Source organism: Hyperoodon ampullatus (assembly GCF_949752795.1).
Source record: "Hyperoodon ampullatus genome assembly, chromosome: 13".
Taxonomy (NCBI): domain Eukaryota; kingdom Metazoa; phylum Chordata; class Mammalia; order Artiodactyla; family Ziphiidae; genus Hyperoodon; species Hyperoodon ampullatus.
The window spans coordinates 76,449,015-76,474,547 of record NC_136926.1 but is presented as its reverse complement, the minus strand read 5'-3'; the positions used below and the strand labels follow the sequence as shown (position 1 = coordinate 76,474,547).

General features: G+C 38.1%; 1 protein-coding gene across 1 annotated transcript in view; it reads left to right on the top strand.

The window, feature by feature from the left end:
• PIGN (phosphatidylinositol glycan anchor biosynthesis class N) overlaps positions 1-25,533 on the top strand; it is a gene marked incomplete at its 5' end in the record, with an annotated part of 94,279 nt that overhangs the window by 54,286 nt on the left and 14,460 nt on the right. The window contains 7 exons of the mRNA XM_079717020.1: positions 608-710; positions 2,384-2,470; positions 5,311-5,366; positions 5,662-5,737; positions 7,494-7,567; positions 11,612-11,654; positions 14,168-14,220. Coding sequence (XP_079573146.1) covers positions 608-710; positions 2,384-2,470; positions 5,311-5,366; positions 5,662-5,737; positions 7,494-7,567; positions 11,612-11,654; positions 14,168-14,220 — 492 coding nt within the window. The remainder of the gene's footprint in view (positions 1-607; positions 711-2,383; positions 2,471-5,310; positions 5,367-5,661; positions 5,738-7,493; positions 7,568-11,611; positions 11,655-14,167; positions 14,221-25,533) is intronic.

The following is a 25,533-nucleotide window of genomic DNA, read 5'->3' as shown; positions in this document are numbered from 1 at the left end:
GAGTATGAGAGTTCCTTTTTCATTATACTCTTGTTGACATTTTTTTAATATGGTAAATATTATAAGTGACTATGGCATCTATTTTATAATTTCTATATCAGTTATCAATATGGTCAGACATTTTTATGGATTTATTGGCTCTTTTTTTTTTCTTTTTGAGAGGTTTATATTCCCATATTGCACCCATTTTTAAAAAAAATTTGGGATGTTTGTCTTGCTCTTCTTTTCTGTATATTAATCATTTTAACTCAGGTATTGTCTTTTTACCTTTGTCTTATGTTTTCTTTCTTTTTTGTGTATTTCTGTCATTTACCTCATGAATGAATTTTAAATATCTCTACTATTTTAAACATGTAATGATCTCAAGATCTGATAAATTTCAAAAGATGATGTTAGAGTTGATATTTAAATGTTACTTTCCTTTCCTACTTTCTTCTTCTGGAAAGCCTAAAAAATTTAAATTTCGTGATATTGTAACTTAAAAGTATTATCAAGATTGTTTTAATTTTGAGAAGGACCTATTAGTATTATAAATTTGCATTTTTATTTGTTTAATGTTTTTTCTTTTCTACCCTCCCACTTCCACCTCACACCCCCCACCCCTTAGGTATGAAGCTCTCTTCCCATTAGTATTGTCATGTTTGATGTTTGTCTGGATACACATGGAACAAGAAACCCTGCCACAATCTGTTGTTTCCTATAAACAGAAGGTAGCTTGTCAAAATCATTCTTGCATTTATTTAAGAATACTAGAATATTCTCTATCCTATATAAAAAGATTGCAATGTTATTTCATCAAAAATTCTACTTAAAAATTTACAGTACTTAAGGCATTAATAATTAAGTCAAACAGTTTTGTAAGGAAATTTTCACTTACAACAGAAAAGCATGATTTTATTGTTTCATGGGCATTATATGTGTTGGGCTTTTCTTAGAGATTATTTGAGAATCTCTGATGCAAAAAAACATTAATATAGGTGAAAGAATACAGGAGAAAGAATGTTCTTTATCTTGTTTGCCTTTGTTTTCACATCTAATTTTTCTTTCCTTCAATTTATTTTTGTTGGAATAATATTTATGTTGTCACACTTCAATTTATAAATTTGATCATAAAGTGACATTTGTGTTCCAGTGTTATTTTTCTCTTTCTAGTCATTCTGATCCAAAATGCTTATTCTGTCACCTTAGTGATCGTGGCCTCAGTCCAAATCTTAGGCTGTTTATTCAACATAATATACTTTAAATTGGCTAAAAGCCAACCAGATATTAAGGACACCTTTATTATGCTGAGCTAGAGAGTTAATTGATGTCTCTTGCCTTTATTTCAGAACTGAAGATAATTATAAGAAATTGATGATAAAATATTTACAATTTTACTGAGGTCAGAGAAAAGAAATATTGCAGGAAAAGACCTTCATAGTTGATCCATTGATTCATCCTTCACTGGTTCTACTTGAGTTCACAAAGAGTACTTGATGTTTTAGAATAAACAATTTCAATAAAGAAGAAACTTTATTGAAGTATATTGAGTAATTACTGGTTTTTAACTTTCAGTCCTGGAATATTAAAATAATACATGAAAAGAAGTTTTGATCAGATTCAAGTAAATGGTCAGACTGTCCTTAGTATTAAATATTCAAAATTTTAATAATAAAATATTATTAAATTAAAAATGAGGTTTACTGTGTTATTTTTTAAATTCTGTATTTTAACTGAAAGGAGATATGTCTTTTTCTAGAAAAGAGGATTAAAGCATCCCAAGAACTTAACAGAAAATTACATGGGAAGTGGGAGATAGGGAAAGTCTCCCTTTAAACTTATCCATGAGTTTTTCTTTTGTGGAAAACGGGGGATTAAGCAAGAGTGCATCCACCATGTTGGAACCTGAGAGGCTTTTTATTTTACCAGGACAGAAATATATTACTTTTTTATAGAGAGAAAATAATTTCTCTGGAAATGAGTTAACAGAAGAACAAAAAAACAGAAAAATATTTAATTTATCATGCTTTTTAATATCATACCATACTTGAGTTTGAGAAGATTGGGACACTGAGAAATCAGATGTTAGAAAAGGGAAAAATTATATAGGGATTTAAAAGTGAAGCATTTATACAGGATAATAAAAAGCCCAATTCTCACTTTTATTACACATATGGCAATACTACAACTCTGTTCAGTATATTATTAACAGTATATTTTACCTTTCGGCAGATGTTATTAAGGTGAAATTAAGCTATAGGAAAAGATTTATTTGTTTTTGTTTGTTTTCTTGTCAGTACAAGTTATCTTTCTAGCTCTTGTAACTGTGACGGTAAGTTTGCTTTTGAGGGTCGAAGTAAGCAAACTGTTATTGTGCATTTATGAATTTCTTCTTATCTCACAGGTCTCCAGTATCCAGTTCACCTATAATACTGATATAACCCAGTTTCGAGACCTCTATCTGGATGACATCCGTAGGGCCTTTTTCCTTGTATCCTTTTTATGGACTTCTGTTTTAAGGCACTGCAACCTCCCATTTAATGGAGTAAGAAGAAGTGGGAGGGGTTTCTGCCTGTCATTTGGTAGTGGTATTACCTTGGAGGCCATTTAACCACCTTCCCAACCGTAATTTTCTCATATAGTTTACACTTCAAAAAAATTCTGCAACTATAGAAAAGCATAAAGAATGATATAACACATGTATATATGTGTATTCCTGCCATCCAAGATATCAACAACTAGTATTTTGTCATATATGTCACACATTTTAAAAAATTAAAATATTACAGCTAAAGACAGTCTCCTTTCAACTTCCGACTCCAAACTAATTTCCCTCATCCAGAAGAAACCACTATTATGAGTTAGGTTTGTATCTTTTTATGTGTATTTTATACTATACTCATGTTATATAACATCTGTCCCACAAGGTTTTTGGATCACATCAGAGGCAATATTGTGTGAAAGTTATTTGTATTAGAAGTTTGAAAGACAATGTGACAGAATAAAGTCTCACTTTGGGAAGGCTGGCTGACTGGGTTGAAGAAACTCATAGGGAGATATTTCCTTTGAACTTACCGTGGTGGAGTCTGGACGTTATAGGTCCAGAAAATAAATGTTCTTATTCTCTCCTCTACCTCTTGCCTTCACTCTCAATTTTGCTTTCTGTCTTTGCAGATTCCTTCCACTCCGCCTATACTAATAAAACACTTCTTCCTTTAAACCCTGCATCTCCCTAAATTATAATTTCATCTTGTCCTTTGTGTCTACTACCAAGCTCCTTGCCGCTACTACTTCCTTCCCATTTATGTACTATATCCTCAAGCCTTGACCAGTGCTTGGCACATAGTACCTCTTTAGTATTTGTCAAATGTCTCTGCTGAAGTTGTCCTCTCGTGGTCTGCCGGGCCTTCCTGATTGCACAGTCTGATCTGTTCAGCTTTACTTGACCACTCTTACAACATTCAACTCAATTGATTTTTCTCTTTCTTTTCCCTTGACATCCAGAACGTGATCCAGGTTCTCTTCTCAGCTTTTTACACCATCTCTATTCTCTTTCATGGAAACTTACTCTTCCTTTGCTCTTGAACCATGTGTGTTTTTCTCCAAGCTCTATCATTAACCTTCTCCTCTAATTGTGCCTGGATAATGTCATCCTCTCTTATAGCTTTGACTGACACCTCTGTACAAACAGCTCTAAGATCTACTTCTCCAGCCCTGACCTCTCTGACCTTAAGAGTCATATGTCCAACATCCTGCTGGGCATCACCAGATATATGTCCACACTGACTAATGACTGCCCACCCCTTTCCAAAATCACTCTCTGCCAGGTCTCATCTCATTTAATGGCATTGCCATGCTCCCAGCTACCCAGGGCATCAAACGTCATATTTAACAACTCCCTGTCCACTTTTAAAGTTCCATGGCTTCCCCTCCTTCTCCATTTCCACTCTAACCACACTGGTTCAGACTTTCCTTGTCCCCAACATAGACTACTGAAATAGCTTCCTAACTGAATTTCCTGCCTCTAATTATTTGTATCCCTGATCCAAATATCTCACTGTTATTGGTATTTCTTATTTATATTACTCACCTAAAATTCTTGCCAGCTCTTCATTGTCTCCACAATAAAGTTCAAGGTTTTTTATTAATATGCCACCAATCTATATTCCTTGCTTCATCTTTCACTGTACCCTTCAATAAACCCTCAGCTTCTATCACACCTGTTTACTGTTTCTTGACTACATCATTTTATTTATTTTTTTCTTTTGTCTGCACTGGGTGGCATGTGGGATCTTAGTTCCCTGACCAGGGATTGAACCCCACACCCCCTGCGTTGGAAGCATGGAGTCTTAACCACTGGATCGCTAAGGAAGTCCTTGACTACATCATTTATTTCCCACGGTTTACCTTTAAATTCATCTTACATATTTCTACATATCATCATAATCTTAGTCACCATATGAGCACTTTAAACTATTTTATTTATATTTATATTCTTAGTGCCTAGCTCTGCCTCTGACATGTACTAGATAATAAATCTTGGTTGGTTAGTTGACTGGTTGAATGCATGGAACAATGAATATATTTAAGGCTCAAGTTACCAACGCAAATGCCGCTTATTCACTGAAATTTGTCTTGATTCATACTTCCTTTTTAGTGTTTCTGTACCATTTTTGTGTATGTGTTTATGATAATAAAGTAACTAACATTTATCGAGCCCTTTCAGTGGGCCAGGCGCTATTTTAAATACCTTACTAGCAGTAAGTTCTTAGACTCCAATATAATTAATACCTACTTTTTATTACTGCACTATTACAAATGTAAGTTTAAGAAATGTCAAAAAGATGTTTAGTCTTTCTCATTCTCTATTGAATTATTTTAAAACGTGATATCTTATTTCTTCCTAAGCCTTTCAAAGAATCTGGCACGTTTCACATGTAGTGGGCACACAGCGAGCATGTATGAAATGAAATCGTATTTCAGCTGAAAATGTCTATCGCTCTTTTTTTTAATCATTAGCAGCCAACTACAAATAACAGCAATCCAACTGTTTATGTTAGAGGTGAGGAAAATAGTAACCTTCCCAAGGTTACTAGTGACAAGGATGACCTCCCAGGCCTCGTTGTTCTTCATACATTGCTTGTTCAGTGTGGTTCTTTCCAAATGCATTCACAAGGGGATACAATGGAACACTCATTTACAACAATGTATGATCAAATGTACAAGTAGAAAAGCAAATTACCCTCATGGTAGAATAGGTGTATCTTTTCTAAATGAAAAAGAACTTTTACGAATTCTGACTTGTTTTGGCATTACCTTAACTCTATTTAGGTTTTCTTCTTAATGACAGCCTTTTTTGGAACTGGGAATATAGCTTCTGTTAACAGGTAATTTAAAATAAAAACAGCATATGTATAACCAGAAAATAATACAAATAGGGATTTTGTTCTGTACCTTGCTTTTTACACTGAAGGATGTATTTTGAAAATTGGTATGTATGGGCACATACAAGTCTATCTCATTCATTTTACTGATTTTGTAATAGTTCTTGAGACAATGTATACTTGTGCTTTAGTAAGAGTAGATTTCAGAAAATTAGTTTAAACATGCTTTTTAGAAGAACATTCTTTTAAAGTTACAATGTGAATTCTAAACTCCTTTCTCTTTTCGTTGATTCCTTAGCTTTGATCTTGCCTCCGTCTATTGCTTTCTGACCGTGTTTAGTCCTTACATGATGGGAGCCCTGATGATGTGGAAGGTTAGTTTTCTTATTTTCTTAAGATACTGATATATAAGATTATGAACTCATTGTGACAATTAAGATTATGTAACATATGACATTAAGATTCTAAAGTGACAGAGTTAAGTTGCATGGAAAGAAGATACCTTCTCAGACACTGTTGAATGGGAAGTCGGACACTTTAGCTTTTACTCCAAAATATAGTTAATCTTTTTACTTTACTCCTAAGCCCATTTAACTTCAAAAAAGTAGAGAGTCTGTTAGTCCCAGGAAGTCCTATCAAAGGTGATTAAAGCCTGTGGGAAGTGAAGGGTGGATCAAAACTGCCTTGCTCCTCAAGATCAAAGGCTCCCCGAACTGATGTTCCCACCCCCAAGACTGCCAACATGTTATCATCTTTTCTCATAATCCCTGTACTTAGAACTGATTTATTCATTCAATAAATATGTCACTGAAGGCTTATCAGCACCAGCTGGGTACTGAGGATTCTAAGATAATGACAAATTATCAGCTTTCCAGGCATTCAGACTCTCCAATAGAATGTAATTCATGCTCTTTCCCTTTTTCTCTAGGATCATTAAGCTTGTCGTATTCCCTCTACCATAGTGCCTGGCACATTTTATATACTTAGTATATATTTGTTTAAATAAAGGAACTAATATCTGCCTAAAATCTGATTGCCTTCTATTCAGATCACATAAGTAATAATTGTAAAAGTATGTGTTTATTAACGGATTAATAGCCTTTTTTTTGTTACTGCACTAATACAAATGTAATTTTAAGAAATGTTAAAAAAGATGTTCGTTTTCTCATGTCCCATTCTCTATTGAATTATTTTGAAATGTGTATTAATAGTTTCCTTATTCTTTATTTACATTTTTCTTAAAGGTAGTTGTTCTTTTCTCAGTCTATTAAAGATCATGGGCCTTTAATTAAAAACAAGCAAAAAAAAGAAAGAAAAACAGAAGTTTAAACTAAATGCTAGATTTATAATCTCCAGCTTAATTCAGTAAGTTTTACTGATGTAATATATTTGGTCACTTTTTTTGACTGATGTGGCTGGAAGTGAAAATTCTCCTGGACCTCTATTTCAGTCATGTAGCCTTCACTACATGTAGCCTTCGCTTGAACAAGAGTCTTATGCAGTTTTGAACATCATTTCTTTTCCATATTTTCTCCCTCCCCTCTTTGTTTAAACATTGTGTGTGTGTGTGTGTGTGTGTGTGTGTGTGTGTGTGTTTTAATTGGTCATTGGAAAGCAGTATCTCAAAATATTAACAGTGTTACCTCTGGATTATAGATTTTTCAACCAGTGTAAATTTTATTATACCTTTCTCCATTTTTTTTTACAGAGTATGAATTTTATAATCAGAAATAAATTAGTATTAAAATAAAACAACAGCAAGCAATGGTAAAGCAGCTAAATCATGTTAATAGAGTTGTAGTATCAAATAACCAGATGAGTTCAGGGATCTGTGAATCAAATCATCAGACTCCATAGTTTATTTGATTTGGTTCATTAATTATTATACTGAGTTAAATAGAACAAAAATTTGGAATAGGCTTTATTTGAAATACTTGTTGTTATCTTTTATACACCAAATGCTGTTGATGTGGATTTTTAAATCCGTTTCGTCACCGTTCTATGTGTCATTGGTATCATGGTTTTATTTCAGCATTGGCTTTTCACTAATACAGACAAACTTTGAGAAATAGAAATATTTCTTCAAATGCTACAGATACCCATGGCATCATTTGTTGTTCTTTTAAACAGATTTTAATCCCCTTTGCTCTTGTGATGTGTGCTTTTGAAGCTGTTCAGTTAACTACCCAGTTATCATCAAAAAGGTAAGATGAATGTTTAAGAAACATTGAATTTGTTAGTTTTTAACAAATGAGAGTTAACACTTGAGGGTATTTTGTGTGATTGCTATTAAGACACAGTAACATAGATTTATTATAAAAATGAGAAAAAAATGTTTCACCCTTTTAGTCAGAATTCAGTTGTCATGAGAGGAAATTAGTTGATTAGAGCCTCTAGCAGAATAGTATGCTTTCTCAACAATAAAATGTTATTAGAATATTATTCAAGCTAGAGAGGAGCCCCCCTAGAAAACTATAAAATATAAACGTTAAATTCTTGTAGTTAATAACTTGTTTATTGTAGATATAACTGTGCCTACAAACTCCAAGGGGTATCATTCTGTTTTCTTTTGGATTATTTCTTAAATGTGTATTAGAAAAATGTGTTAACATTATATCATTTTACATGGCTTGAAATTAACTTCTAGATGTCAATAATTTACATAGTTTCTTAGTCTTGATTTCTACACTTTTGGCAAATGGAATGGGAAGTATCCTTTCTGAGTTTCTAGGAACTTCTGGAGCAGTCAGTGTTAAGCAATCAAGACGCTGGAAGAGAAGCTGTCAACTCAACTATTTGCTTTTGTGATGCAATGAAATTGTGTCATCAGCACAGGACTGATCAGCCTCTCTGAAAGACACTTGAGATAAATGTGTAGCTTCTTAGCAGTTCTGTTATTCTTGAATCAAACTGGAATATTCAATGCTGAAAGAAATAACTAATATTAGCATAAATTTGCATGTTCTTGATGAATTTAAGCTAGAACCAAGTGTAGCGTATTATTATGTATTTGCCATAATAATAATAATAATAATAATAATAATAATAAGGTTTTCTTGCACTATTTAAAAATAGTAGAAATCTCATTTCTAGACTAGTGTATTTTTACAGGATATTTACATGAATTTAACATTAAAAGCATTTATAGGGCTTTCCTGGTGGCGCAGTGGTTGGGAGTCCGCCTGCTGATGCAGGGGACGCGGGTTCGTGCCCTAGTCCGGGAGGAGGATCCCACATGCCGCGGAGCGGCTGGGCCCGTGAGCCATGGCCGCTGAGCCTACGTATCCGGAGCCTGTGCTCCACAACGGGAGAGGCCACAACAGTAAGAGGCCCGCGTACCGCAAGAAAAAAAAAAAAGAAAGCATTTATACCTTGTCAATACCACATAGAAGATACTTAGATGCAATTAAAAAAAAATAGTAAGTGACATGTACTTTCTCACATCTCTGTTAACAGATGCAAGTTTTTAGAAGGGCTTTTTTCTTTTTTTTTTTTGCGGTATGCGGGCCTCCCACTGCTGTGACCTCCCCCGCCACGGAGCACAGGCCCCGGACGCGCAGGCCCAGCGGCCATGGCTCACGGGCCCAGCCACTCCGCGGCATGTGGGATCCTCCCGGACCGGGGCACGAACCCACGTCCCCTGCATTGGCAGGTGGACTCTCAACCACTGCACCACCAGGGAAGCCCTAGAAGGGCTTTTAATTAAAGTTTAAGAAGAGCTGGGGATATGTGGGATGAGAAGTAGAAGGCTCATCAAAATGTGTGTGTATATGTATGTGTGTATTTGTGTGTGTGTGTGTGTGTAGTAATTTTAACCTGAGACTAGTACAACGAAAAACTAAATACAAAGGGAGAGTTTTAGTTTTGTTCGTTTAGTATTTAGTTTGTTTAGTATTTAGTTTTTCTACAATGAAAAACTAAATACAAAGGTAGAGAACTGAGGCAAAGATGACAAAGTTTGTGGCTTTATAAATGTCTTCTCTTTTGACCTTTAAACCTTTACAAGTCACTGACATTCCCCCCTAATATAACACTGACCCCTCAAACTTAATATGTCATACATTGAACCCAGCAATTCCCTTTCTTCCTGTTGAACTCTAGCTGCTCATCCTGCTTTCTTTTTCTAATCCGTCACACAAGCCCAAGTCCATCCATCCCTCATTGCCAAATCCACTCGCTACGTCACTGATATCGTCTCTTCTTTCTATTCACATTTTCAATCACCTCCACCAACCCACTATCATCAGTCATCTTCAGGGGCCTCTTAGCTGATCTCCCTGCTTTTACTCCTGTCCTCCTACAGTTATTATCCATACAACACACAGAGGAGCCTTTAAAACCTTCCAATGGCTTCTTGTCACAAATAGGAAAAATTCTAAAGTCCTAATTATGGCCTAAATGGCCCCATGTGATCTGGCCCCTGCATATCTATCTCTCCAACCTTATTTCCCACAACTCTTGTGCTAGCACACTCTGCTTAAAGCTGACCCTCTTGCTGTTCTTCAAATACACCATGCACGTTTTCACCTCATGCCCTTTGTACGTTCCACACTCTCTCTACCTGCAGTGCTCTTTAATCATATAGTTTCATGGTTCACTCTGTTCACACAGGTCTCTACTTAAATGTCTTCTCCTCATACAGGTCTCCCCCAATCAATCGACTCTTCTTCCTGACATTTAACACCACCTGACATTTTATTGTTATTACAAACATTCTATTTATTATTCGTCTCCCTGAGTAGATGGTAGGCTCTGTTCACCGATGTTTTACCAGCAACAAGAACAGTGGCTGGCATACAATAGAAACTGAAAACATGTGCTAAATTAGTGGTAGAAGTTATCAGCACAAAATAAAACTGGAAATGGCTACTACTACACATTGTGACATTTCTTTTATACACAAGACTGACTTAAGAATGTCCCCCTTTTGGTTCCATAGAGCCCTAAAATTTGACCCAGGAAAAATTAGACTTGGTAGAAACAACAACAAATAACACTGTAAAAAGGTAAAACCACACAGAGTAAAATCTATAACTGACAAAATAATGATGAAGAAGCAAAAAATAAAAAATAGTGACATCACCAAATGCTGGGGAGGATGCAAAGAAATTGCTCTCAGACATTGCTGGTGGGAATGTAAAATAGTACAACTACTCTGAAAAGAGTTATCCAGTTTCTTATGAAACTGCGCCAACAACATAATCCAGTAACTGCACTCGGCTATTTTTCCTGGAGAAATGAAAACTTGTGTTTGCACAAAAACTGTACACAAATGTTTATAGCAGCTTTATTTGTAATAGCCGCAAACTGGAAACCACCCTGATGTCCTTTGGTGCTTGAATAGTTAAGCAAACTGTGGTATAATGGAGTACTGCTCAGCAATAAAAAGAAGCAAACTACTGATACACACAGAACCTTAGATGAATCTCAAGAGAATTGTGCTCAGTGAAAAAGGCAATCCCAAAATGTTATAAGTGATTCAAATGATTCCACTTGTACAACACTCCTGAAATAACAAAATTATAGAAACAGAGAACAGATTAGTGGTTTCCAGAGACTGGGGATTAGACAGAGAGTAAGCAAGAGGAGGATAGATGTAACTATAAAAGAGTATCATGAGGGATCCTTGTGATGATGGAAACATTCTGTATCTTGACAGAATCAATGTCAATATCCTGGTTGTGATATTGTACTATAGTTTTGTAAGGTGTTACCAGTGGGGGAAACTGGGCAGAGGGTACATGGGTTCCCTCTATATCATTTCTTGCAGTTGCATGTGAATCCATAATTATCTAAAATAAAAACTTTAATTTAAAAAAAATCATAATTCATGTCCCTTTCTTTTTTAAATTTTATTTATTTTTTTTTTACACAGTTTCTTATTAATCATCAATTTTATACACATCAGTGTATACCTGTCAATCCCAATCTCCCAGTTCATCACACCCCCCACACCCCCCCGCCGCTTTCCCCCCTTGGTGTCCATACGTTTGTTCTCTGTCATGTCCCTTTCATACCATTGAAATAAATATTCAAAGTGTCAAATAACATTTTTGAAGTCTAGCCCATCACTGTGGGACAGTAGTCCATGATAATGTGAAAAGAGCCTTTGTCAAATGTAATATTTTCAGAAGCAGAAATACTAATAACAGAATGTTAGATTATTTGATTATTCTCATTTTGATTTTAATGTGCTTTTAAAATGTGTCTGCAGTATTACATGTGTTTTTTCTTTATTTTTTTTCCAGTCTTTTTCTCATGGTTATCAACATATCAGACATCATGGCTTTGGTAAGGCATTACTGGATATTCAATATAAATAAGATTGACAAGCTAAACAATGAGCTGATTTATATATACATATATATATATATATATATATATATATATAAAAATTAATTAATCTATTTATTTATTTTGGCTGCATTGGGTCTTTGTTGCTGTGTGCAGGCTTTCTCTAGTTGCAGTGAGCAGGGGCTACTCTTCGTTGCGGTGAGCGGGCTTCTCATTGCGGCGGCTTCTCTTGTTGCGGAGCATGGGCTCTAGGTGTGCGAGCTTCAGTAGCTGTGGCATGCGGGCTCAGGAGTTGTGACTCGCAGGCTCTAGAGCTCAGGCTCAGTAGTTGTGGCACACGGGCGTAGTTGCTCTGTGGCATGTGGGATCTTTCTGGACCAGGGTTCGAACCCGTGTCCCCTGCATTGGCAGGCAGATTCTCAACCACTGTGCCACCAGGGAAGTCCCCCAATGAGTTGATTTAATCAAGTGAAATATGAATGCATTTCTGTACATGAACTCTTTAGATACTGAGTTATAAGTGCTGGCATAATTTACACATAAATTACTTTCTTTTTATATGACCTATAATGTGGTAAGAGTGCTCTTAGAGTGTCAGAAATCTTCTAACTTGATTTATTAGAATCTGTCACTTTATACATAGTCTTCAATGGTACATTGTATCTGAAATGAAACTTCCATAGGAAGTTAACAGAAAAAGCTAACTTTAGGTTTAGGTAATATACCATTTTCCTACTTGAAATGCTGATTTTTAACCTTTTTGTCAGATTGAAAAAGAAAGGAATAAAGGGGGGAGGAGGAAGGGAAGGAAGGAAAGAGGGAACAGAGTGGGATGATGTCATCAAGATGCTATAGCTCTAATAATGAGTTCTAGTGAGGAACAGGTAGGTGGGCCTCTAGTATGTAATGTATTAACAAAAAGAACCCATTTTACACCTACAAGTTCAGGAGGGTTCCCCAAGCTACACTAAGGTTTGATAATTCACTAGATGGACTCACAGAATTCACTAAAGACTGTTATATCCACAAGTGTGGCTTATTACAGGGAAAGGAGACAGATTAAAATCAGCCAAGGGAAGAAATGCAGAGGGCAGAGTCCAGAAGGGGTCCAGATGTGGAGGTCTGGCCATACTCCCCCCATGAAGCTGGGACAACCGTGCTCTACCGGCAGTGATGTGTGACAGTGCACATGGAGTACTGCCAGCCAGGCTCACCAGAGCCTCGATGTCCAGGCTTTTTATTGGAGCCCAATCATATATTGTTCCCATCGCTAACCTTTAATCTCCAGTCCTTCTAGAGTTAGAACTGATAACACACGGCCCAAAGCCCTGAACATAAATCACATTATTAGACGGTCCAGTGGCTGAGGTCCCCCAGGCAAAACACTCCTATCAGGCAGGGCCTAGTAATCGCCTCCTAGTAGCTGAAGGTAAAGCCCAGACCTCTCTTTAGATAGGGTTAATTCTTCACTACACAACATCTTATGCTGGAAGTGCTGAGAGACGACTGTTAGGGTAACTTCCCAGATCAGATTCCTAGTCACTTGATTCAGATGAGAACATTTTTATGTTGTACTGAACTGGATATATTTCTGAAATTGACCACACATAATGTTAGAACAAATTAGCTTTCAGTTTTGCTCACAAAGTGGCAAATAGACAAAGACATGTTAACAGAAGAGAATTTAAATTCTCTGATTAATTTTATATGAAGAATCAGACTGCTGCGTTTAACTTAGAGAGCCATGTGTGGTCTAAGTTCTGCTTACCTGACTGGCATTGTGTCTCTCCTCTCCCTCCTTGTTTCCTCTACCCCAGCCTCACCTTGGGCCTGCCAAGCTCTACCTGGATGTTTATAAACGTTACTCCCTCTGTCAGAAACAAACTTCTCCCCGGATCTCTCCAACCTCCTCTTTCCTCTGACTCTTACTTGTCACTTAGATTTTTAGACTTTTTATTGGGACAACCTTCGCTTATTACCCCAGCTGGGGTGTGTGCCTCTTCCTTTGTGCTCCTGTACTTGCCTGTATTTCCAATCGTAACACTCATCACACACACACCTGCCTGATAAATTGACCGAATCAGTCACTAGATTATAAATCTCCTGAAAGAGAGTTTATCTCCAGGACCTAACACAGTGATTAGCACATAGTAGGCGATCAGTAAATGTTTGCTGATGAATAGATGATACAGCTTCCTTTCACTGCAGTCTTTGGTATAATCGATACTTAGTGTCTTTTATGAAAGTTGGCTGCGTTTTCTTTCTAGTTATTCAAGATGTCACTTTTGTGCTTATATGACTGAATGGTAATGCTGTTTCTGGCTTTTAAGCTATTGCTCATTTTAGTCCAAGCAAAAATTTCAATAAAGGTCAAATTCTTATTGATTCCAGTCATAGTGGTTCTGAGGGGTCAGAAATCTGAAAGACATAATCCTAAAACAAAGTTGCTTTTAGACTGAATCTATATAGCCTTTGTTTTTAATGAAGCCATATTTTGTTTTATTTTACAGCATTTTTTCTTCTTGATCAAAGATTATGGCAGCTGGCTTGATATTGGAACAAGGTATAGTATATATTCACATAGAATTCTTCAGAGTGCAGTGAAAAATAGTAACTTGGTATCTTAGTATAGAAGATTTCAATTTGATTTTTGAAGTAAGCATAGCAAGTAGCAATTATTTTAAACCTCTGGAGGTGAGACAGTCCCTCCAGTCCTTGGCATTAACACATTATCAGGTGTTTCCTTGGGATGATGTGGGAACAGATGTTAAGTCTGAAAGAAATGCAGAACAGCAGGAAGGTACAAGGAAAACTGCTGGAATCTGGGGTGGATCACTCCAGTGTCTGTGTTCTCATAATCTCTCAATCTCTCTCAAGAACAATGAAGCTATTCAAGTTGCAGTGTGAATTTTCTGTGGCAGTTTTACATTTCATGCCTCCTAGAATCTTCAATATGGGAACATGTTAACGTGTGATACCTATAACATCGTTATTTAAAGTATAATCTGAACAAAAAGTCAGTTTCCTCTTTATTGTGATTTGAACATCAATGATTGCCATAATCTGTTAAATTTCTTCTCTTTGAGGGGAAGAAAGCAAGGTTGATCCTTTTGCCTTTTTGTTTCAAATGCATTCAGAGATAGAATACATTTTTATAGACTAATTTTATTTCCTTTAGTCAGTATTTGTTCAGCCAGGAAGTGTGTAGGTTTGTGAGGTACTCGATTACAAGTCCTCTCCTCTGTTCCTACCCTCTTAGGCAGCTCAGGCTTGTACCGCCTTGTTATTTATATAGAGGTTTGTCTCCCTTGATAGTCAGCTGATTTGACTCTGTTTCATTCCTTGTGTGCTAGGCACGAAGAGGGTACTCCATAGGTCGTTAATTTTGTTTTCATTAGTCTCTTAAGTTTGAAGCTTAGGGAAAGTTTTAATGTGTCCTTCTCACCAGCCCTCTGATCCCAAAGTGTCCAGGCAGGTAGTAGGTCGTGGTATGGGCTTTAAGCCAGAGCTCCTGGGATTGATCTGTTTCTGCCACTTTTTAGCTGTGACACTGTCAGCAAGTGACTTAACGTCTCTAATCTCTCTCTGTCTCTTGTCGTTTTGAATGAATTAATCCATCTAAAGCATTTAGCACAGTGCCTGGCATCAAATAAGCTCCAATAAATGGAAACTATTATTATTTTTTAATCCTTCATAGTGTTTCTTGTATTTGAGATACCTCTCCTTATTCTCTCCATAATTTGATTAATGTATTTTCATTTTAAACATAGGTCAGAATTTTGTTTGGAAAATATTCTGACAAAATATAGCATTATTACATATGAGACTTTTTATTTTATTCTTAATTGTAGCAAAATATACATAATATAAAATTTACCATCTTAACCCTTTTCAAGTGTAGAATTCAGTGGCATTAAGGACATTCACATCGTTGTACAACTGTCATTATCATTCCATCTCCATAATGGTTTTCATCTTGCAAAAAACTCCTCATTCCCCATCTCCACCAGCCCTGGCAACCAACATTTAATTTCTGTTTCTATGTATTTGACTACTCTAGGATAGCTCACATAAATTAAATTGTACAGTATTTGCCCTTTTGTGACTGAATTATTTCACTTAGCATAATGTATTCAAGGTTTATCCATGTTATAGCATGTGTCAGAATTTCCTTCCTTTTGAAGGCTGTATAATATTCCATTGTATGTACAGACCACATTTTGTTTACCCATTCATCCATCTGTGGACACTTGAGTTGTTTCCCCCTTTTGGCTATTGTGAATAATGCTGCTATAACATGGGTTTGAGACTTTTTGATGGGAGAAATTTATATTGGTTTTGGCTCTAAAGAGGTGTGAAGGAATGAACAGGATATAATTCTCACATGAAGATGTGCATCATTAATTTCTGCACAGCATCATTAATTTATATTACACAAATTAAGGATTTGATTTTCTCTGATTTGCTTGAGGTTTATCTTTACTTGGCAGATTTTGTTCTTCAAAGTATAGATTTCACTGTTATTACCAGTAATAACATGCATAAAACACAAAGCATTTTTAAATATCCATGATCTCAATTCAACAGGGCAAATATTTATTGATCACCCGCTACGCACCAGGTGAATTGCTGGGGATGAAAAGCACATTCTCAGGCTCTCAGGGGGCTTAAGGTTGGAGGAGGAAACAGACTTATGAACAGACAATATGGTGCAGTGTGAGAATTTCTAGAATAGTCTCTTGGGTGCTGTGGGGACATTAGGGCACCTACCTCAGCCTTCAGGGTAAGGGAAGGCTTGTCAGGAGAGGGATTGTTTAGACACTGCAAGAGTAGCATTTAGAAGAGCACATTGGGTCACAAGATCTAGGGAGAATGTGTAGCATAAATAAAGGCAAAGATCTAGTGGCACCTTAAGGAACCACTGATATTTACAGGTAGAGAACAGGAGGTGTGGCAGTGAGGCTGAAAGAAGTGGCCAGAAAGGCAGGAGGAAAACAGGTGAGAGTAGTGTGGTGGAAATCAAAAGAACATTCAGGAAGGAGGGAGGTTATCGAGATGTCACAGAGTAAGTAGGAGAAGACATAAAGACAAGCATTGGATTAAACAGTGGGTCATTGATGAGCTTGGCCAGGGACGGTTCGGTGGTAAGATTTAGTATTAGACGTCTGCACTGAATCAAATCCATTGATTTCTGGGTGAGGACCACAGACCAAAGATAATCATTTTTCTCCTCACTACCAAGTCTTCAATAAAATAACAAACCCAGCAAAAGTGAACAGAATAGAAAAATGACCATCAGCAAATGCAAGTTCAACAAATTCCTAGAAGATGGATAATCCAAGAGAGGAAGCAGCAGCCCAGAATCTATCAGCAAGTGCTGCCAAAGGAACAGGAAAACCCAGAGGCTCCAGACTCAGTCGAAAGTAATATGGAACACAGGAGTGAGGAAGGGCATTAACTGCATGTCTCTCAGTCCAGTGATGGTCAGTGAGCTCTCCATGGCCTCTTTCCTCCTTCCTTCATCCCCACGCAGGAAGTACTACTTTCTGCATTTTACTCCCAGGGACAAACCAGAGGTCACCTGGAAAGAGGCTGAGGAGATGTGAAGAATTTCACTGCTGTGACACATGTGCTTCTACCTCATAGAAAAACTGTCCTCCACTCTAGCATTCATAGCTTCCTTCCACCCCGGCCCAAAGGGCAGAGGCAGGCAACCCTCTGCTAATCCTAAAACATGACATAGCAATTTTTATTACATATCCACAACTTACTAGCAACTATCCTATATGTGAGTTAGACCTAGAGGAAAACAAGACCTTCTTAAAAACTTAACACTACCCTCTGATTGCTATTCTGAATAGAATAACAATTCTATTCCTAGATACCTACCCAAGAGAAGGAAAAAATATGTACACAGAAGACTTGTACAGGAATTTTAATAGTAGCTTTATTAATAATAACCAAAATCTGGAAACAACCCAGATGTTTATCAGCACTTGAATGGATAAAACAAATTATACTATATCCATAAAGTGGAAAACTACTTATTAATAAAAAAATGAACGACTGATGAACCCAACTACATGGATGAATCTTAAAAATTTTTTAATGAGTAAAAGAAACCAGGTGCATTAAGAGTACATATTGTATTATTCCATTTATGTAAAATTCTAGAACAGACAGAATTAATCTATAGTCACAGAAAGCTGATCAATTGTTGTCTGGGCCTGGGAATTAGGGTAAGCATGCCTATAAATGGGCATGTGGAAACTTTTGGAGTGATGGAAGTGTTCTACGTCTTGACTGTGATGATGGTTACATGGGTGAATCATTTGACAATACTCATTTAACCAGATACTTGAAATGATTCCATTTTCTTATATATGAATTATACTTCAAAGTTGATTCATAAGGAAAAATAGAACTAAAATAACTACCTAAAATTGACATGAGTAGGGTATGATATAAGTCAGCCAAATCCTCCTCTTGCCTAGCAGAGACTTAATAAATGATGTTTTAAATTGATGCATCAATAAACAGCTATGTAAAGATACTAATTCATGTCAAGGAGGTAACCACCAGAAGGTCTAAAAAGGGAAGCAGTTAGAGTGGTTGCTTGAGAAGTGGGTAAGAAAGAATGAGGGGTATTACTTTTCATTGTAAGCCTTTCTCCCTTATTTTGCTTTTTTAATACTGTGTGTATGGCTCAGATAAAAATTAAAGGGAAGCCCTGAACCAAGATGGCAGAGTAGAAGGACGTGCTCTTACTCCCTCTTGTGAGAGCACCGGAATCACAACTAGCTTCTGGACAATCATTGACAGAAAGACACTGGAACTCACCAAAATAAGATACCCCACATCTAAAGACAAAGGAGAAGCCACAATGAGACGGTAGGAGGGGCGCAATCACAGTAAAATCAAATCCCATAACTGCTGAGCGGGTGACGCACAGACTGGAGAACACTTATACCACAGAAGTCCACCCACTGGAGTGAAGGTTCTGAGCCCCACATCAGGCTTCCCAACCTGGGGGTCCAGCAACGGGAGGAGGAATTCCTAGAGAATCAGACTTTGAAGGCTAGCGGGATTTGATTGCGGGACTTTGACGGGACTGGGGGAAACAGAGACTCCACTCTTGGAGGGCACACACAAAGTAGTGTGCACATTGGGACCCAGGGGAAGGAGCAGTGACCCCAGGGGAGACTGAACCAGACCTACCTGCTAGTATTGGAGGGTCTCCTGCAGAGGCGTGGGGTGGCTGTGGCTCACCATGGGGACAAGGACACTGGCAGCAGAAGTTCTGGGAAGTGCTCCTTGGCATGAGCCCTCCCAGAGTCTGTCATTAGCCCCACCAAAGAGCCCAGGTAGGCTCCAGTGTTGGGCTGCCTCAGGCCAAACAACCAACAGGGAGGGAACCCAGCCCCACCCATCAGCAGACAAGCAGATTAAAGTTTTACTGAGCTCTGCCCATCAGAGCAAAAATCAGCTCTACCCACCACCAGTCCCTCCCAAGCCTCTTAGATAGCCTCATCCACCAGAGGGCAGACAGCAGAAGCAAGAAGGACTACAACCCTGCAGCCTGTGGAACAAAAACCACATTCACAGAAAGATAGATAAGATGAAAAGGCAGAGGGCTATGTACCAGATGAAGGAACAAGATAAAACCCCAGAAAAACAACTAAATGAAGTGGCAATAGGCAACCTTCCAGAAAAAGAATTCACAATAATGATAGTGAAGATGATCCAGGACCTCGGAAAAAGAATGGAGGCAAAGATCGAGAAGATGCAAGAAATGTTTAACAAAGACCTAGAAGAATTAAATAACAAACAGAGATGAACAATACAGTAAATGAAATGAAAACTACACTAGAAGGAATCAATAGCACAACAACTGAGGCAGAAGAACGGATAAGTGAACTGGAAGACAGAATGGTGGAATTCACTGCTGCAGAACAGAATAAAGAAAAAAGAATGAAAACAAGTGAAGACGGGGCTTCCCTTGTGGCGCAGTGGTTGAGAGTCCGCCTGCCAATGCAGGGGACACGGGTTCGTGCCCCGGTCCAGGAAGATCCCACATGCCGTGGAGAAGCTGGGCCCGTGAGCCATGGCCGCTGAGCTTGCGCGTCCGGAGCCTGTGCTCCACAATGGGAGAGGCCACAACAGTGAGAGGCCCGTGTACCGCAAAAAAAAAAAAAAAAAAAGAAAGAAATGAAGACAGCCTAAGAGACCTCTGGGACAACATTAAACCCAACAGCATTCGCATTATAGGGGTCCCAGAAGAAGAGAGAGAAAGGACCAGAGGAAATATTTGAAAAGATTATAGTCAAAAACTTCCCTAACATGGGAAAGGAAATAGCCACCCAAGTCCAGGAAGCTCAGCGAGTCCCATACAGGATAAACCCAAGGAGAAACACGCCAAGACACATAGTAATCAAATTGGCAAAAATTAAAGACAAAGAAAAATTATTGAAAGCAGCAAGGGAAAAATGACAAATAACATACAAAGGAACTTCCATAAGGTTAACAGCTGATTTCTCAGCAGAAACTCTACAAGCCAGAAGGGAGTGGCATGATATACTTAAAGTGATGAAAGGGAAAAACCTACAACCAAGATTACTCTACCCAGCAAGGATCTCATTCAGATTCGATGGAAAAATCAAAAGCTTTACAGACAAGCAAAAGCTAAGAGAATTCAGCACCACCAAACCAGCTCCAAAACCAATGGGATGCAGCAAAAGCAGTTCTAAGAGGGAAGTTTATAGCTATACAAGCCTACCTCAAGAAACAAGAAAAATCTCAAATAAACAATCTAACCTTACACCTAAAGCAATTAGAGAAAGAAGAACAAAAAACACCCAAAGTTAGCAGAAGGAAAGAAATCATAAAGATCAGAGCAGAAACAAATAGAAACAAAGAAAACAGTAGCAAAGATCAATAAAACTAAAAGCTGGTTCTTTGAGAAGATAAATAAAATTGATAAACCGTTAGACTCATCAAGAAAAAGAGGGAGAGGACTCAAATCTATAAAGTTAGAAATGAAAAAGGAGAAGTTACAACAGACATCACAGAAATACAAAGCATCAGAGACTACTACAAGCAACTCTATGACAATAAAATGGACAACCTGGAAGAAATGGACAAATTTTTAGAAAGGTATAACCTTCCATGACTGAACCAGGAAGAAATAGAAAATATGAACAGACCAATCACAAGTAATGAAATTGAAACTGTGATTAAAAATCTTTCAAAAAACAAAAGTCCAGGACCAGACGGCTTCACAGGTGAATTCTATCAAACATTTAGAGAAGAGCTAACACCCATCCTTCTCAAACTCTTCCAAAAAATTGAGGAGGAAGGAACACTCCCAAACTCATTCTATGAGGCCACCATCACCCTGATACCAAAACCAGACAAAGGTACTACAAAAAAAGAAAAGTACAGACCGATATCACTGATGAACATAGATGCAAAAATCCTCAACAAAATACTAGCAAACAGAATCCAACAACACATTAAAAGGATCATACACGATGATCAAATGGGATTTATCCCAGGGATGCAAGGATTCTTCAATATACACAAATCAATCAATGTGATACACCATATTAACAAATTGAAGGAGAAAAACCATATGATCATCTCAATAGATGCAGAACAAGCTTTTGACAAAATTCAACACCAATTTATGATAAAAACTCTCCAGAAAGTGGGCATAGAGGAAACCTACCTCAACATAATAAAGGCCATATATGACAAACCCACAGCAAACATCACTCTCAGTGGTGAAAAACTGAAAGCATTTCCTCTAAGATCAGGAGCAAGACAAGGATGTCCACTCTCACCACTATTATTCAACATAGTTTTGGAAGTCCTAGCCACAGCAATCAAACAAGAAAAAGAAATAAAAGGAATACAAATTGGAAAAGAAGAAGTAAAACTGTCACTGTTTGCAGATGACATGACACTATACATGGAGAATCCTAAAGATGCCACCAGAAAACTACTAGAGCTAATCAATGAATTTGGTAAAGTTTCAGGGTACAAAATTAATGCACAGAAATCTCTTGCATTCCTATACACTAATGATGAAAAATCTGAAAGAGAAATTAAGGAAACACTCCCATTTACATTGCAATGAAAAGAATAAAATACCTAGGAATAAACCTACCTAGGGAGACAAAAGACCTGTATGCAGAAAACTATAAGACACTGATGAAAAAAATTAAAGATGATACCAACAGATGGAGAGATATACCATGTTCTTGGATTGGAAAAATCAATATTGTGAAAATGACTCTACTACCCAAAGCAATCTACAGATTCAGTGCAATCCCTATCAAATTACCAAAGGCATTTTTTACGGAACTAGAACAAAAAATCTTAAAATTTGTATGGAGATACAAAAGACCCCGAATAGCCAGAGCAGTCTTGAGGGAAGAAAAGGAGCTGGAGGAATCAGACTCCCTGACTTCAGATTATACTACAAAGCTACAGTAATCAAGACAATATGGTAGTGGCACAAAAACAGAAACATAGATCAATGGGACAAGATAGAAAGCCCAGAGATAAACCCATGCACCTATGGTCAACTAATATATGACAAAGGAGGCAAGAATATACAATGGAGAAAAGACAGCCTCTTGAATAAGTGGTGCTGAGAAAACTGGACAGCTACATGTAAAAGAATGAAATTAGAACACTCCCTAACACCATACACAAAAATAAACTCAAAATGGATTAGAGACCTAAACGTAAGACCAGACACTCTTAGAGGAAAACATAGGAAGAACACTCTTTTTTTTTTTTGCGATAGGCGGGCCTCTCACTGCTGTGGCCTCTCCCCTTGCGGAGCACAGGCTCCGGAGCACAGGCTCAGCGGCCATGGCTCACGGGCCCAGCCGCTCTGCGGCATGTGGGATCCTCCCAGACCGGGGCACGAACCCGTGTCCCCTACATCGGCAGGCGGACTCTCAACCACTGCGCCACCAGGGAAGCCCCGAAGAACACTCTTTGACATAAATCACAGCAAGATCTTTTTTGATCCACCTCCTAGAGTAATGGAAATAAAAACAAATAAAAAAATGGGACCTAATGAAACTTCAAAGCTTTTGCACAGCAAAGGAAACTACAAACAAGATGAAAAGACAACCCTCAGAATGGGAGAAAATATTTGCAAACAAATCAACGGACAAAGGATTAATCTCCAAAACATATAAACAGCTCATGCAGCTCAATATTAAAAAAAACAAACAACCCAATCCAAAAATGGGCAGAAGACCTAAATAGACATTTCTCCAAAGAAGACATACAGATGGCCAAGAAGCACATGAAAAGCTGCTCAACATCACTACTTATTAGAGAAATGCAAATCAAAACTACAATGAGGTATCACCTCACACCAGTTAGAATGGGCATCATCAGAAAATCTACAAACAACTAATGCTGGAGAGGGTGTGGAGAAAAGGGAACCCTGTTGCACCGTTGGTGGGAATGTAAATTGATACAGCCACTATGGAGATACACCATAACCGTATGGAGGTTCCTTAAAAACTAAAAATAGAATTACCATATGATCCAGCAATCCCACTACTGGGCATATACCCAGAGAAAACCATAATTTAAAAAGACACATGCACCCCAATGTTCATTGCAGCACTGTTTACAATAGCCAGGTCATGGAAGCAACTTAAATGCCCATCGACAGACAAACGGATAAAGAAGATGTGGTACATATATACAGTGGAATATTACTCAGCCGTAAAAACTAATGTAATTGGGTCATTTGTTGAGATGTGGATGGATCTAGAGACTGTCATACAGAGTGAACTAAGTCAGAAAGAGAAAAACAAATATCGTATATTAATGCATATTTGTGGAACCTAGAAAAATAGTACAGATGAACCAGTTTGCAGGGCAGAAATTGAGACACAGATGTAGAGAACAAACTTACGGACACCAAGGGGGGAATGTGGCGGGGGAGTGGCAGTGGTGGTGTGATGAACTGGGAGATTGGGATTGACATGTATACACTGATGTGTATAAAATTGATGACTATTTTTTTAAAAAAAGAAAAATGAGGAAGATGAAGAGAAACAGGAAATAAGTATATTGTTAATATACTGAAATAACAACAACAACAAAAAGGTTCTAATTCAAAAAAAAAAAATTAAAGGGAAAGTCATAAATGAAATGGGAGGTCAGGAAGTAGAGTTAGAAGTCCAGACCACTCTTTCAAGCTTAATTGGAAAGGGAAGGAGAAATAAGGCCGTTATCACCTGGGAATACCCTCCTACCTCCTTTTGAGATTTTGTTATCATTTCGTTTCAGCCATGAGTGATGTGAGGAATGATATTATAGTTGGAAGGCATGAATGTCCCTAGATCTGGTTACCCTGTGTCAGAACTGGGGTCCAGCATCGGGGCTCAAATGTAGTAAGCCCGTTCATGGCGTAGAGTAGTGACCCATCCCCGCAAGGTCAGAGCAAGGCATTGCAACACAGAATCTCGTACCCAGCAGTTGGTTATTTGAGACATGGGCCCTGAGAGGCATGATACAGGCAGTTCAGAGACCAGGGAATCTGTTTATATTTGGCAAAAGGCAAAACAAGACAGAAGCTCAAACTTGAGTAGGAGGCTCAGGATGCCAAAGGCTTGCCCCTGGTCACAGCTGTAGCACTAATAACCAACACTGGTATTGTGCCACCATGTTTACAGTATCTCCCAGCACATTATTTCATGTGATCTTTAGCATAGCACTGTGAAGTACACATTATTTTCCACCACGGATATATTTACTGCCTCATTTTACAGTTGAGGACCCCGTGGCCCTAAGGAGAGTGCAACTTGCTCATGCCACAGAGCCTGTAAATGGCTGAGCAGGTCAGGGAGGCAGCACTTGGGCACCAGGGCTGTGTACTTCCACTGCCCCTAAGTGCCTCTACTTAGAATTCCCCGGAGTCTTTGTTTTGTAATTCTAATAACCTCTTTTTGAAAAGTGGCTCTGTGTCTAATCCCATGTTTGTGATTGTTGCAAAGGGACCATTCACTGCAAAGTTTTGAATAATATAAATCTAGGATTTACAGGAGAAAGAAATATTGATTAGGAGGGTATGAGCCAAGAGTAAGGGCATCTTAGGTCAGAAAAGTCCTGTTTGGGGCCAGAGGCCTTTGTTGAGTGTACAGAGCGGAGTTGTGTCCTCAAAGAGAAAATACTGAGAAGCAGGGAATGAGGCTGGTGGCAGCTTTGTGCTAGAGGAAGGCCGTCACGGGGCATGCAGGCTGCTGCCAGGCACCCCAGACCCAAGCACGCACTGCCAGACTGCACGGCTGGCAAAGTGGCGTCTTATTTATGTCAGAAGATGGCAACAGATAGTCTCATACTGGTGGTTGAGAGAAAAACCTTGTGACATAAAGAAGACTCTCTTCCTAGGAGAGTTAAAAGATACGGTTAAAGAAACGCTGCAGTACTGTGATGCTTATGAAATTCTGAAGCTTTGTGTGTGCCCTAGAAGGACTTTTGCTAGGGCTACAGAGAGTTAAGGGCAAATTCACGGACATAGTGATGAATCAAGATACCCATGAGCAAGGCCCTGATCAGAAATTTTCGTTAGCTGCGTCACCTTTGCTGACCTTGGTTACCTTTTACTCAGGATTCCAGTAGAGATTTCTTTTCAGCATTGGATCCCAGAATTCAGGACCTTTTCCCCCACTTACTGACTTATTTAGTCTTTCATGCTTTCACTCAACAAGTACTTATTGAGCAACAACTCTAATCCTGTCTTTCTCATTACATTGTGCCCTCTTGTTCACATCCATCTCTTGTCAGTTCTTCACGGATCCCATTCCATTCAGCACTGTTGGCCCTGTTCCCTTTCTGT